At 41.3% G+C, this 16,174-nt stretch overlaps 2 protein-coding genes across 3 annotated transcripts; one reads left to right on the forward strand and one right to left on the reverse strand.

Annotated features, from left to right (window-relative positions):
* Positions 1-379: 379 nt before the first annotated feature.
* Positions 380-3,720, reverse strand: purba (purine-rich element binding protein Ba). The gene has a single exon (XM_020490495.2). The coding sequence runs from the start codon at positions 3,667-3,669 to the stop codon at positions 2,737-2,739; it is 933 nt and encodes a 310-aa protein (XP_020346084.1). The 5' UTR covers positions 3,670-3,720; the 3' UTR covers positions 380-2,736.
* A 584-nt stretch (positions 3,721-4,304) lies between these two features.
* h2az2a (H2A.Z variant histone 2a) lies at positions 4,305-11,641 on the forward strand. Of its 2 annotated transcripts, XM_020490497.2 has the most exons (5): positions 4,305-4,537; positions 5,772-5,849; positions 6,051-6,164; positions 10,431-10,560; positions 10,758-11,641. In XM_020490497.2, the coding sequence occupies exons 1-5, from the start codon at positions 4,535-4,537 to the stop codon at positions 10,817-10,819; spliced, it is 387 nt and encodes a 128-aa protein (XP_020346086.1). In that variant the 5' UTR covers positions 4,305-4,534; the 3' UTR covers positions 10,820-11,641. The 2 variants fall into 2 exon arrangements, with proteins under 2 accessions (XP_020346086.1, XP_020346085.1); XM_020490496.2 differs by lacking the exons at positions 4,305-4,537; positions 5,772-5,849 and having other exon boundaries at positions 5,952-6,164.
* Positions 11,642-16,174: the final 4,533 nt, after the last annotated feature.

Consider the following 16,174-nt stretch of genomic DNA (forward strand, 5'->3'; position numbering starts at 1 on the left):
ACTCTGTGTAGTTGTATCTGTCGAACTGCTTTGCTTTATCTTGGCCAGGACGCAATTGTAAATGAGAACTTGTTCTCAACTTGCCTACCTGGTTAAATAAAGGTGAAAAATAAATAAATAACTAATAATAATATTGTGGTCATATTGTCAATCTTATCTACTACCTTGAAACACATTTGTATAATGTGAGTGTACCCTTTATGGTTGAATGGATTATTCCTCCCGAGTCCCTAGTTTCATCACTTGAATTCTGTTCTGTGAGATTCCTTCACCTGTTGCTGAATAAGACCTGTCATATTGTCATATTAAAGAAACAACATAGCCCACAACGAGTCCATGAATCTGATTGGTTGGATGGAGAAAAGACAAACACATCCTCCTCAGCAAAGAACATTTTTTATTTACCGTTGAAAGGAACTTGGTAGAATATTACAGCAGAACTCACGAGGGAAACAGCTGCCATTTCATGTAACACAATACAGGAATTAGGTTGTAGTTAAAACTCGTGTATATATAATATTTTTTATATCAGTAGAAAAAAAACTATTGCTCCCAGATGTTGTTTGTATGACACATTCTCTCCTGCTATGCTGAAGGGTAAAGTAACACCAATAGGAGAAGGTTTACACACACACAAAGGGAAATGTGATGGTTGTTGTTGTTCAGGATGATGTCATTTCCTGAATAAGGTTACAAATGCCATTACTTTTTGTATGTATGTTGACCAGAATTAAACTTTTGATCGTTGTCAAACAATGTTTTATAAATACCAACATACAGCAATCAGAAAAATGCAAAATAAAAGAGCAGGCATGCTAAAAAAATATGTTTTACTTAGAGGACCAAACACTGAAATAAGAAGCCTGGATGGTATTCAGTCACATCTTATTGTCAACTGAAAGAGTACCAACTTGAGAGAAAATTGAGAACTGATGGATGAGAGAAGGGGGGGGGGGGAAAGGAGCTTGATGGATATTCTTTCTGTCCGATGGACTGGATGTGAGAGGACAGATTTGAGACAGACTACTTTAATGGGACTGGATCGAAGTGTATTGTGTACAAATTTTTTTTTTAAGTATGTGTTTGTTAATGTTATCATTAAATATCCATATCGTTTTCTATGCTCTTCATTTTTCATTCAGGGAATACAATAAAATGTTAGAAATCTCCCCAGATGATTGCATCCAAGTGTTAGTGTTTTAAATAGCTTATACCAGTTTAGTTTAGGCAGCAATACTCAATACATTTTACATATAGGCATCATCTAATAGACATATTTCTATATATTTCTTTTGAAAAATAATTTAAGACAGGAATTAAGCCTAGCCTTGGACTAAAAATTTATTTCAATGGAAATTTTGCATTGAGCCTAGTTTTCAGTACAGGACTAAGTTTAGTCTGTGTCCGGGAAACCACCCCTAAAAACAATGACCAGTGCCAGTCATCTTAGCTTAAGCCATCTTCATTCGGAGTCACCAAGATCTAACAGGTTGCTGGATTTGACATTCAAGACTCCCTCCCATCCTTGTGGTTGACAATACAGGGCAGACACAGGTCATTGTCCTAGTAAAATGTCCATAGATAGATCATGTTCATCCCTACAGGCACACAGGCCAAAAGATCATAGAACCAGTATAACAACCATCTACTATGGGAGCTGAGTGGCATTAGAGTCTAAATCAGGGTGAGGGAATCCCCTGCTTTTCAATTCATGACACACTGCATGCAGCCACTTGTGGTCACGATAACTCCCCAACCAACCAATGGGTGTGTTTCCTTCTTCTTCTTCTGTTACTAGGGCCTGTGTGTCTGATGCTGGTCTAGTGGTTGTCTTGCTTAGCCTGGTCCCAGGAGTTGGTAAGACTGAACAAACAGATCTGAGACCAGGCTATTTTCTCTCCCTGTTCTGTCTATGCCCAATTCTGTGTCCTACTTAGAACAGTGATTCAGATGATTCCAAAACAATACAGTTGTTCTCTGACTGTAAAAGCCACTTTAAAGACAGAGCACACAGCAGTGCATTAGATAAGCTGAGTTTCACATCTCTTTGTTCAGAAACACCACATTTTCACTTTTTTTTTGTTACTATATACAGCACATAGTTCTGGTCCAAGTAAGTTGTTTAGAGTTAAAAATAGATATTCTACCGGTAAAACATTGTGAAAGTGGATTTGCTGGGCTAGCAACATGAGTGGGGTTACTTTTTACATGGACAATCTTTAATTTTTTTTAATCAATAGAAAATCTCATATGATCCAACTAGTAATAGCTAGCACAAATGACCTGGTACCACCAGGGTCGATTTAAAACCCTGATGATAAATGAGTTCACTGAGGTGAGCAATTGTTTTTGATTGATTTACTAACAATTTGTTTATGATGACTGTGATGTTTTAATGTTATGTATTTGTTATTGTATCTTTTCTTTCCATCTTGTAGTTTAAATCTATTATTTTATGTCCTCAGGGCACCATTGAAAATGAGACCCTGGTCACAAATTGGGCTCCTCTGATTAAATAAAACTTAATAAAAAAAAACATGAACCTAACCTTTATAACGCATGTATCTTATATAGACAGTATTTCCAGGTCAAATATACTTTTTGTACTCCACTGCTTTTTTTTTTTTTTTTTGCATTTAGGTTCGATTCATACGTCATGCACAAAATAGGTCTTCTTCTATTCAAGCTTTGCGTCACGTTGTCAGACAGCTTGATCAGATTGCACAGCCGGCTTGATCAATCGTCGTCCACCTCGTCTCCCTCCGACTCTTCTCCTCCTGCAACTCCTCCTCCTGGTCTCCTTTCAAACATTTTATCCTTCGGTCTCTCCTGTATCTCTTTCATCTCTTCGGCATAACGGGAGAATGCGCCTCCAAACTTGCCCCACGCTTTGAACGGGATAGTGATCGAGTTTCTATAGCTGGGTTTGACTTCGCTCACCCTCATGAAAACTCCGTATTTGTTGGACCCGACGTCGAAGAAGAACCGTTTGGAGTCCACCATGATAGAGGTGCCCTCCGGAAGCTCGCTGTAGCCCCCTGCTCCTCCGCCACCGGCGAGTTCCTCGTCATCTCCTCCGTAGTCGTCTATATGTTTGGCTAGGGCGTCACGGAACTCTATTAACCCTTGGGCCGGGAGGGCGATGGTTTGTCCGGACTGCATTCCACCAGGGACTCCGCCACTTCCTACTCCGAACCCGGGGCCTCGGTTGAGTGTCTGCCTGATGCGGAGGAACCTCCCCCGCTGGTTCTCTTTCAGATCGAGGTAGTATTTTCGGTTTTCTCGAACCAGGAACTCACTCTTCAAGGCCCGCCTAGGCCCACTGTCATCCCCACCGGATGACTGAGCGATCTGCTCGGGGCTGCTAGGCCCAAGTTGGGCGTAGTGCTCTATAAAATCCCCCAGGTAGTCACGGAACTCGGCGGCAACTGACATGGAAAGGGTCAGACGACTTTTCGAGCCCCCGGCGCCGACCTCGGCGATTTTGATGAATCTGCCCTTCGCATTCTGCTTTACATCCAGGTAGAAGCGTTTGTTCTGGATGTCCAGTCGCTTTGAGGCCAGCTCCTGGGTCTCCTGGTCCCGCTGGTAGTGCTGAAACCCGCCGCTTCCACCCCCTACGCCACCACTGCTGCCACCGCGCTCACTCCCACTGTCCCCGTCGGCCATCTTCGCCACCAGCAGCCAGATTCTCTCCTTCCTAGGTTCTGCTCCCCGCCCCCCGCGCGCTTAACCAATTCGCAGAGTAACATACCGTTGAATACTGCGTTCTGATAGGCCAATCGCCTGCCAATTACAACAGCAGACCACAAACTGTTGATTTTCTACTGGTAGATTCCTCTTGTCAGTCAATAAACGGCCCCCTCCTAATTCGATGAAATCAACGATTTCCCCCGATTATTTATTGTAAGCGGTTTACTTTTCTAATGCATTGCAATGCAAAACCTCGTCTTAAAATGACATGAAACGAATAGATACTCAGGCAAACTAACAAAATACTGCTGAGTATTTTGAATTCATTGTGCACTAGCTAATTAGTTACCCATTGATTTTGTACACCAATTGTGAGTCAAATGAATATTTCAGGACATCCAGTCAGTTTGCAACTGCATACAATGCATGCATTATCAAAGACAAGTGCTTTGAGTATTTCTGAATATGCAATATCCAGATGTGCGCATGCACGTAATATATTATTTCAGCATTTTATTAGTCAATCACGTGAATAATATTGATCATCAATACAAATACATTTTGAGTGGCAATGTCTAGCTCAGCAGTCCAGCCTACTTTGTCTCGTGCGCAAAGGACATACCGAAGTTGCGGTGGGGGATGGGTAAAATGTGTACAAGCAGCGCTGTGGTTGGGCAGGAAAAATATTCAAAGAAACAACACGAATTCCCATTGGTCAATGTTCGCTCGCGAGGAGTCCCGGAGCTTTTACGAGCCTGAAGGGCTTTATTGTTTCTCTCCGTCTTCAACCGAAATTGTTTTCGAGCTCCTCAGTTCCTCAACCAAATAACAAAACGCTGAAATGGTAACGTTATGTGGTTATTATTTGTAGTGATCCTTTTAATAACGACTGCTTGGTATATCATTTGTTGTAATTGCATTACCGGCTACTGCTGCTTCAAATTACCTAAAAAGATTTGCCAAGCTAGCGTTAGCCAGCTTGGCATAAGCTAACAAGTTTGCATTACCAACCGATACCTACTTAAAGATATTTAGGTAACTTTTTTTTAACATACTTGTGAAACTTTGAGGTTTTATTTGTTTAGTAATTGCTGGTATTAATTCATTATTAGAAATATCTTACTTTTTTGCGTTCGTATTATTTGGTTGAACGGCTATGAGGCTACCAACGTTAGCTAATTTAGCTAGTTGGATACCATAACGTTAGCTAGCTGACCATTTGTTTTCAAGTACGGTCGGGTTGTCCCGCGGCTGCTGTTCTCAAATCAAATGTTAATATTGCCATCTGTCGAAGTTGTCTCGCTACTTTTAGCATTAGTCCATTTCAGGAAGTGGCAAATTCATTGGGTTTATCAATCAAAAATGGACTACTTTATTACAATAGTGTGAATGTTGGAAATGTGTCTTAGCCACGCAACCCCTAGTTACCCGGGATTCTCCTCGTCGTGGACTTGAGCAACTGTGCTAAAGCATGTTTTCAGTGCCTTTTTCATAGTAACGTTTTGATTCCGGCTGCTGGTTAGTAACTGGCGGGAAACCGTATGCCCTCCAGAACAGGGTGATTCAGCTGGAATGCTAGCTAACAATCCTCATAAAAGGCTATTTTAATATGGACCTGTTAATCAATCTGGAGTGTTGTCTTTATTTTGAGTGACAGCCATTGGTGAGTTATGACCCAAAATTGTCAAACCCAAACACGTTTCTGTACAATAATAAAATCAAACTTTTTTTTTTTACGGAGCACATTTCTTATCGGGGATGCATTTCAAAATTAATCTACAATTAAAATAAAAGGCGAGAGAAACATTAAGTTTCCCATTTGATATTCAATTAGTAAAACAATAAAATAAGTACCTGAGACTGGCAAATTGTGTATGAGAGCACCTGCGTTTTACTGTTACTTCTAGTAAGTGTTGGTTTGTGACCAGCGAGGTATTTCATGAGTTTTAGCAGGTGTTATTTAAAGACATTTTGGTAAAGAGTGCTCGCATGCAAATTACATGATTTCTGTCTTACTCGAGTCCCATTTTTTTTCTTCTCTTTTTGTAATATTCTGTGTTTTGCCCCCTATATCCCAGGCTGGTGGTAAGGCAGGAAAAGACAGTGGTAAGGCCAAGGCGAAAGCTGTGTCACGCTCCCAGAGAGCTGGACTGCAGGTAAGATTGAATACCTCTACAGAGATCCTGATGCAGTGCACCTAGCATGCCATTAATTATTTTCAAAGAAAGAGCAGCAAAGCTTTGTGTGTTTCCAGCATTTACAGTGAAGTTTCAATGTTCGTGTGTACTCCAATTGCTAGAAGCCATTCATCCCCTCCCCATTGTCGCCTAACCGCACATCTGTTTTGTTCCTGCCAGTTTCCAGTGGGGCGTATCCACAGGCACTTAAAGACCCGCACTACCAGCCACGGACGTGTCGGAGCCACAGCGGCTGTATATAGTGCTGCCATCCTTGAGTATCTCACCGCTGAGGTGAGACAGAGACCATTATATCCTCTTGGGTTGCTTACTCTGAATTGCTGTCATTTAAACAATGTCATTAGTCCATTTGTGACGGGTTGGATAGACCTGTGCAAGAGTAAAACATTTTTTTTAATAGATCTCGGAATCGTTTTACATTTTGAGGGTTTGGAACTGAGATTCTGTCTGCAAAAAGACAATAAAAACAGTTGGCTCTAAAGTTCCGAACTGTCATTGGTTTGAATGGTATCAGGGATGAAATGTACAAAAAAAATAAAAATTGTATACTTTTGAATTTAGCAACATGACTTGGTACACATGCATACATACAGTGCCTTTGGAAAGTATTCAGACCCATTGACTTTCCCCCCATAATTTGTAAATTTTTTAGCCTTGTATTAAAATTGTCCCCTGCCTCAGACTTAAACCTTTAAAAAATATATATATATTGCAAGTGTATATTTAAAAAAAAAAACCTGACATTTAGGTAAATATTCAGACCCTTTCTTTACTCAGTACTTTGAAGCAGCAATTACAGCATTGAGTCTAATTAGTTATGACGCTACAAGCTTGGCACACCAGTATTTGGGGAATTTCTCATTTTACTCTGCCGATCTTCTCCAGCTCTGTCAGGTTGGATGGGGAGCATCGCTGCACAGCTATTTTCAGGTCTCTAGAGATGTTCGATCAGGTTCAAGATTGGGCTCTGGCTAGGCCACTCAAGGACATTCAGCGACCTGCGTTGACTTGGCTGTATGCTTAGGGTCGATCTCCTGTTGGAAGGTGAACCTTAGCCCTAGTCGTAGGTCCTGAGCCCTCTGGAGCAGGTTCTCATCAAGAATCTTTCTACTTTGCTCCGTTCATCTTTCCCTCAACCCTGACTTGTCTCCCAGTCCCTGCCGCTGTGTAACATCCCCACTGCATGATGCTGTCACCACCACGCTTCACTGTAGGAGTGGTGCCAGGTGTTCTCCAGATGTGACGCTTGGCATTCAGGCCAAAGAGTTAAATCTTGGTTTCATCAGTCTTGTTTCTCATGGTCTAAGAGTCTTTAGGTGCCTTTTGGCAAACTTCAAGCGGGCTGTCGTGACTTTTAATGGGGGCTCCTGAGTGGCGCAGCAGTCTAAGGCACTGCATCTCGGTGCTAGACGCGTCACCAAAGACTCTGGTTCAATTCCAGGCTGTTTCACAAATGGCTGTGATCGGGAGTCCCATAGCGCGGCGCACAGTTTGCCCAGCGTCGGGCCGGGATAGGCCGTCATTGTAAATAAGAGTTTGTTCTTAACTGACTTACCTAGTTAAATAAAAAATACTGGGTGAGTTCAGTCTGGCCACTCTACCATAAAGGCCTGATTGGTGGAGTGCTGCAGAGGAGGTTGTCCTGGAAGTTTCTCCCATCTGCAGAGGAACTCTAGAGCTCTCAGTGACCATTGGGTTCTTGGTCACCTCCCTGGCCCTTCTCCCCCGATTGTTCAGTTTGGCCATATGGCCAGCTCTAGAGACCCTCAGTAGTTCCAAACTTTTTCCATTAAAAAAAATTGATGCCACTGTGGGTACCTTCAATGCTTCGCATTTTTGGTACCCTTCCCCAGGTCTGTGCTTAGACACAATCTTGTCTCGTAGCTCTAAGGACAATTCCTTTGACCTCGTGGCTTGGTTTTGTTCTCTGACGTGCACTGTCAACTGTGGGCCCTTTTTATATAGATAGGTGTGCACCTTTTCCAAAACTTTTCCAATTAATTTACTGGGTGGATTCCAATCAAGTTGTAGAAACATCTCCAGGATGGTCAATGGAAGCAGGATGCACCTGAGCTCAAATTTGAGTTTCATAGCAAAGGGTCTGAATACTTGTGTAAATAAGGTATTTCTGTTTATTTTTAATACATTTGCTGAAATTCCCAAACCTGTTCGCTTTGTCATTATGGGGTGTTTGTAGATTGCTGAGTATTTGTTTTTAATCCATTTTAGAATAAGGCTGTAACAATGTGTTAAGCCAAGGGGTCTGAATAGTTTCTGACGGCGTGTGTATATACACCTAAGGTTTTTTAACTTTTTTTTGCTATTTCCTACATTGTAGAATAATAATGAAGACAAACATGGAATCATTTAGTAAACACACTCTTGGCATTCGCTCAACCAGCTTCGTGAGGAATGCTTTTCTAACAGTTTTGGAGTTCCCACATGCTGTGCACTTGTTGGCTGCTTTTCCTTCCCTCTGCGGTCCAACTCAACCCAAACATCTGAATTGGGTTGAGGTCGGGTGATTGTGGGTGCCAGGTCATCAGATACAGCACTACATCGCTCTTCTTTCTCAAATAGCCCTTACACCACCACCTCCATGCTTCACGGTGGAAACCACATAATCTGTGTGAGTCCATTAACCTACTCTGCTTCTCACAAAGATACGACGGTTGGAACCAAAAATCACATTCGGACTCATTAGACCAAAGGACGGATTACCACTGGTCTAATGTCCATTGCTTGTGTTTCTTGGCTTAAGCAAGTCTCTTTTTCTCATCTGTGTCCTTTAGTAGTGGTTTCTTTGTAGCATTTTGACCATGAAGGCCTGATTCACACTGTCTTTGAACAGTTAACATTGAGATGTCTTACTTGAACTCTGAAGCATTTATTTGTGTTGCTATTTTTGAGGCTGGTAATTCTAATGAACTTATCCTCTGCAGCAGAGGTAACTCTGGGTCTTCTATTCCTGTGGCGGTCCGCACAAGAGCCAATTTCATCATAGTGCTTGATGGTTTTTGCAGTTGCACTTGAGTAAAATTTCAAAGTTCTTACATTTCCACATTGACCTTCGTGTCTTTTAATGATGGGCTGTCATTTCTCTTTAGTTATTTGATTTTTTTTTTTCTGGCCATAATACGGCTATTTGGTTTAAAAAAAACTCTTCTGTATACCCCCCTACCTTGTCACAACACAACTGATTGGCTCCAATGCATTAATTTGTGAAATTTCTTTCCCTCTTAACTTAAACAAGGCACTCCTGTTCATTGAAATGCATTCCAGGTGACTACCCCATGAAGCTGGTTGAGAAAATGCTAAGTGTGTGCAAAGCTGTCACCGGGGCAAAGGGTGGCTACTTTGAAGAGTATAAAATGTATTTAGAGTTACACTTTTCTTCTTCGGTTACTACGTGATTCCGTATGTTATTTCACAGGTCTGATGTAAAAATAAATAAATAAATAATCCCTTGAATGAGTAGGTATCTGAACTTTTGACTGCTAAGGTGTGGACACCCCTTCAAATTTGTGGATTTCTCTATTTCAGCCACACTTGTGGCTGACGGTGTATAAAATCAAGCACACAGCCATGCGATCTCCATTGACAAACATCGGCAGTGGAATGGCCTTTACTGAAGAGCTCAGTGACTTTCAATGTGGCACGGTCATAGGATGGTCTGGGGCTTTTTCTTCTGGTTTGGGCTTGGCCTCTTAGTTCCAGTGAAGGGAAATCTGAACACCACAGCATACAATTACATTCTAGAAAATTCTGTGCTTCCAACTTTGGCAACAGTTTGGGGAAGGCCTTTTTCCTGTTCCAGCATTACAATGCCCCCGTGTACAAAGCAGGGTAGCCTAGTGGTTAGAGCGTTGGACTAGTAACCGGAAGGTTGCAAGTTCAAATCCCCAAGCTGACAAGGTACAAATCTGTCGTTCTGCCCCTGAACAGGCAGTTAACCCACTGTTCCCAGGCCGTCATTGAAAATAAGAATTTGTTCTTAATTGACTTGCCTAGTTAAATAAAGGAAGAAAAAAGCGAGGTCTGCGCTGAAATGGTTTGTTGAGATCGGTGTGGAAGAACTTTACTGGCCTGCACAGAGCCCTGACCTCAACCCCATCTAAGACATTTCGGAGGAATTGGAACACCGACTGCCAGCCAGGCCTAATCGCCTAACATCGGTGCCTGACCTCACTAATGCTCTTGTGGCTGAATGGAAGCAAGTCCCCACAGCAATGTTCATCGTCTAGTGGAAAGCCTTTCCGGAAGAGTGGAGGCTGTTATAGCAACAAAGGGGGGACCAGCTCCATATTAATGCCCATGATTTTGGAATGAGGTGTTCGATGAGCAGTTGTCATGCAGTGTATTTTTGGAGTACTATGTAGGTAGAGAACATTGAACAAAAAAACTCTGTCAATAATACCATTTTGACAAATGCAGATTATAGCCCCGAGCTCTCGATTTTCAGTTGATCACAGATACATGTTTTTTGTTTCGATGGAGTTCTATACAGTATCGTATCCTGATTGGCTGACTTGTTTCCAGGTACTAGAGTTGGCGGGTAATGCCTCTAAAGATCTGAAGGTGAAGCGTATCACTCCCCGCCACTTGCAGCTCGCTATCCGTGGAGACGAGGAGTTGGACTCCCTCATCAAGGCCACCATAGCTGGAGGCGGTGGGTTCAGAAACTACACTGTTATTTAATAACTTGCATGCACGGGCCCCAACACAACTCACCCATATTTCCCTGTATTTTAATTTGTATTTATTTGAATAAACACTACTGATGTACATTTATGAACAACATCTCCATTATCTTTAACATACTCTCACTTGTATTCCTATCTAACCACTATGTGCTTCTGTTTCCAGGTGTGATCCCACACATCCACAAGTCCCTGATCGGGAAGAAGGGCCAGCAGAAGACTGCATAGAGTAGACAGACGCCATCTTGTTGATCGGAACTGTGGAGGCGTGTGTTCGGACTGGACTCTGTTCGACGACGTGTGTTTGGACTAAACTGACAAACAGGACTTCACATTGATAATTTTTATATTACTATTGGCTAACGATGAGTGATTGGTATTTTTTTTTTTTTTTTTTTCTCGTTAGTGTAATATTTCCCATAATTAGAGAAGGATAAAAATATGTATGTTATTTTTGGACAGGGGAAATCATACTTTTCACCCGATTTTCACAGTTGACTTGTTTGATTGGGCAGGGCTTCAAATGTTTTGTACTGAAAAATGGAACTGTTAAAACCCATTTTTTTTATAAAAAAAGCTGTCGTTTGTGGTTATTAACAAATTTTCATCGTTACTTTCCGTCTGTCTATACCATATTGGTTTGTAAGAGAAAATATTTGTCATGCACAGTGCCTTCGAAGTATTCAACCCCTTGACTTACTCCACAATTTTAATTTTAATTTTTTAAATCAGCCTGATTTCAGAATGGTTCAAATATTTCTCAACCATCTCTGCAAATACCTCAGTGACATAATGAAAACAACATGTTATTGGAAGTTTTAGCAACATTGAAAATGAATTAGATCTCATTTACTGAGATCAATACTTTGTAGAAGCCAAGCGCCTTTGGTAGTTCATACAACTTTCAGTCAGGTATGTGTCGAATTTGCAGATCTGGATATATATATATTTTTTCCAAAGCTCTTAAATTATACTAACCAGAAATATAAACATGTGTTGGTCCCATGTTTCATGAGCTATAATAAAAAATCCTAGAAATGTCAAATTTTTCACACAGCTTATTCTCACATTTTTGCGTGCAAATTTGTTTACATCTCAGTTGAGCGTTTCTCCTTTGCCAAAATAATCCGGTCATGCGACAGGTGTGGCATATCTAGAAGCTGGTTAAACAGCATTATCATTACACAGGTGCATCTTGTGCTGGGGACAAAAGGCCACTTTAAAGTGTACCATTTTGTCACAATGCCACAGATCTTAAGTTTTGAGGGAGATGGCATGCTGACTGCAGTAATGTCCACCAGAGCTGTCGGCGGAGAATATTTTTGTATTTTTTTCTACTATAAGCTGCCTCTCGTTTTAGAGAATATTTCGGTATGTCCAACCGGCCGCAGACCACGTGACCACACCAGCCCAGGTTATCCACCTACGGGATTGTTTGAGTATTTCTGTAAAGTCCTTCATTCTGATTGGCTGAGCCTGGCTGCCAACTGGGTAGACCTATGCCATCCCAGGTCCCTGCACCCCTGACCAGTCCAGAAATCCATAGATTAAGGCCTAATGCATTTTCTTTTCAATTGATCGATTTCCTTATTTGAATTGAAATTCAGTAAAATCTTAGAAATTTGTTGCGTTTTATATTTTTGTTCAGTATAGATTGCTGTTTACCGCTGCTCCCAAAACGTCCCAGTCTTTCCTCAGATTTGAAATGGGATTCAAGTTTGGCCTTTGGCTGGGCCACTCAAGGACTTTCACATACTTGTTCTAAAGCCATTCCAATGTTGCTTTGGCTGTATGCTTGGGGCCATCGTCCTATTAGAACATCGATCTTCGCCCCCCCCAGTCTAAGGTCGTCTGCACTGGAGCAGGTTCTCAAGTATTTGGCTCCATTCATTGTTCCCTCCAGTCTCTCTGCCTCTGAAAAGCATCCCTGTGGCATAATGCTGCCGCTACCGTGCTTCACGGTAGGTATGGTGTTAGATGGGTGATGAGCGGTGCTTTGTTTTCTCCAGACATAGCACTTTGCATTCAGGCCAAAGAGTTAACAAAAATTTGCCTCATCAGATCATCAAATCTTTTGCTTTATCATCTGTCTTGCATGTGGCTTTTCCGCAAACTATAGGTGTGCAGTCATCATCCTTTTTTTCTCAGGAGTGGCTTCTGTCTGGCAACACTCCCATAAAGCTCAGATTGGTGAAGTGCTGCAGAGACGGATGTTTTTCTGGTAGGTTTTTCCACCTCAGCCAAGGAACTCTAGTTCTGTCTGAATGGTCATTGGGTTCTTGGTCACCTCCCTTCTTGCCCGGTGGCTCAGTTTGGTCGGACAGCCAGCTGTCTTTAGGCAGTTCCATATCGTTTCCATTTCACAATGATTGAGACCACTGTGCTTTTGGAAACATCATAGTATCGTTTCTGCTCTGACGTGCACTTCTTTTTTCATTCGTATCATGGCATTCACACTTTTGTTTGTTCTTGTCGCCACCTACTGTGATCAAACATGTTACGTTTATTTCATATAAAGATAAAAAAGGAACGGGGAAAATGAATAAACTGCACCACCAACTAACCTTACACCTATATACCACTATTCCATACCACCAACTAACCTTACACCTATATACCACTATTACATACCACCAACTAACCTTACACCTATATACCACTATTACATACCACCAACTAACCTTACACCTATATACCACTATTACATACCACCAACTAACCTTACACCTATATACCACTATTACATACCACCAACTAACCTTACACCTATATACCACTATTACATACCACCAACTAACCTTACACCTATATACCACTATTCCATACCACCAACTAACCTTACACCTATATACCACTATTCCATACCACCAACTAACCTTACACCTATATACCACTATTCCATACCACCAACTAACCTTACACCTATATACCACTATTCCATACCACCAACTAACCTTACACCTATATACCACTATTACATACCACCAACTAACCTTACACCTATATACCACTATTACATACCACCAACTAACCTTACACCTATATACCACTATTACATACCACCAACTAACCTTACACCTATATACCACTATTACATACCACCAACTAACCTTACACCTATATACCACTATTACATACCACCAACTAACCTTACACCTATATACCACTATTCCATACCACCAACTAACCTTACACCTATATACCACTATTACATACCACCAACTAACCTTACACCTATATACCACTATTACATACCACCAACTAACCTTACACCTATATACCACTATTACATACCACCAACTAACCTTACACCTATATACCACTATTACATACCACCAACTAACCTTACACCTATATACCACTATTACATACCACCAACTAACCTTACACCTATATACCACTATTACATACCACCAACTAACCTTACACCTATATACCACTATTACATACCACCAACTAACCTTACACCTATATACCACTATTCCATACCACCAACTAACCTTACACCTATATACCACTATTCCATACCACCAACTAACCTTACACCTATATACCACTATTACATACCACCAACTAACCTTACACCTATATACCACTATTACATACCACCAACTAACCTTACACCTATATACCACTATTACATACCACCAACTAACCTTACACCTATATACCACTATTACATACCACCAACTAACCTTACACCTATATACCACTATTACATACCACCAACTAACCTTACACCTATATACCACTATTCCATACCACCAACTAACCTTACACCTATATACCACTATTACATACCACCAACTAACCTTACACCTATATACCACTATTACATACCACCAACTAACCTTACACCTATATACCACTATTCCATACCACCAACTAACCTTACACCTATATACCACTATTCCATACCACCAACTAACCTTACACCTATATACCACTATTACATACCACCAACTAACCTTACACCTATATACCACTATTACATACCACCAACTAACCTTACACCTATATACCACTATTACATACCACCAACTAACCTTACACCTATATACCACTATTACATACCACCAACTAACCTTACACCTATATACCACTATTACATACCACCAACTAACCTTACACCTATATACCACTATTACATACCACCAACTAACCTTACACCTATATACCACTATTACATACCACCAACTAACCTTACACCTATATACCACTATTACATACCACCAACTAACCTTACACCTATATACCACTATTACATACCACCAACTAACCTTACACCTATATACCACTATTACATACCACCAACTAACCTTACACCTATATACCACTATTACATACCACCAACTAACCTTACACCTATATACCACTATTACATACCACCAACTAACCTTACACCTATATACCACTATTACATACCACCAACTAACCTTACACCTATATACCACTATTACATACCACCAACTAACCTTACACCTATATACCACTATTACATACCACCAACTAACCTTACACCTATATACCACTATTACATACCTCCAACTAACCTTACACCTATATACCATTATTACATACCACCAACTAACCTTACACCTATATACCACTATTACATACCACCAACTAACCTTACACCTATATACCACTATTCCATACCACCAACTAACCTTACACCTATATACCACTATTACATACCACCAACTAACCTTACACCTATATACCACTATTACATACCACCAACTAACCCTCCACCTGTATATACCACTGTTTCATAAAAATGTAAATCACCATTCTACTTCTTTGACCCTAACTGATCCTACACCAGACCAACGGTGACCTGGGAGGACGTGACTCTTTAAACACACCTTGTAACTCTTCTGCAGTAAAACGTCTTACGCCCATGAACTCTGCAGCTGCCACCACAGCGTCTATTTTATGTGATTTACGATCCATTTCTGTGATAGGGTTGATCACCATGGCAATGAATGCTAAGAAGCCCATCTTACTGAAGCACAAATGTATATCACTCTGTATTGGCCTAGGTCTACTACTCATCATCCTCTACTCTCTTCACCGCCTGGTATGGCAACTGCTCAGCATCTGACCGTAAGGCGCTACAGAGGGTAGTGGGTACAGCCCTGTACATCACCAGGGCCAAGCTTCCTGCCATTCAGGACCTCTATACCAGGCGGTGTCAGAGGAAGTCCCCAAAAATTGTCAGAGTCCAGTCACCCAAGTAATAGATTGTTCTCTTTGCTACCACACGGCAAGTGGTACCGGAGCGCCAAGTCTAGGACCAAAAGGCTCCTTAACAGCTTCTACCCCCAAGCCATAAGACTGCTGAACAATTAATCAAATGGCCACCCAAACTATTTGCATAGACCCCCCCCCCCCCCCCCCCCCCCACACTCTGTTTTTACGCCGCTGCTACTCGCTGTTTATTATCTATGCATAGTCACTTTACAAATGACCTCGCCTTACCTGTACCCCCGCACATTGACTTGGTACCGGTACTCCCTGCCTTGTTATTGTTATGTAATTTTCTTGTGTGACAAAAAAATTAAAATGTTTTCAGTTTAT

The sequence above is a fragment of the Oncorhynchus kisutch genome, linkage group LG8 (genome assembly GCF_002021735.2).
Source record: "Oncorhynchus kisutch isolate 150728-3 linkage group LG8, Okis_V2, whole genome shotgun sequence".
Lineage (NCBI taxonomy): Eukaryota > Metazoa > Chordata > Actinopteri > Salmoniformes > Salmonidae > Oncorhynchus > Oncorhynchus kisutch.

Bases quoted from the DNA above. Each gene is read 5' to 3' on its own strand.
- h2az2a (XM_020490496.2), top strand. From the start codon at position 5,967: ATGTTCGTGTGTACTCCAATTGCTAGAAGCCATTCATCCCCTCCCCAT. The intron at 6,165-10,430 runs GTGAGACAGAGA...ACTTGTTTCCAG, and splicing joins TTGAGTATCTCACCGCTGAG to GTACTAGAGTTGGCGGGTAA. The intron at 10,561-10,757 runs GTGGGTTCAGAA...TTCTGTTTCCAG, and splicing joins GGCCACCATAGCTGGAGGCG to GTGTGATCCCACACATCCAC.
- purba (XM_020490495.2), bottom strand. From the start codon at position 3,669: ATGGCCGACGGGGACAGTGGGAGTGAGCGCGGTGGCAGCAGTGGTGGC.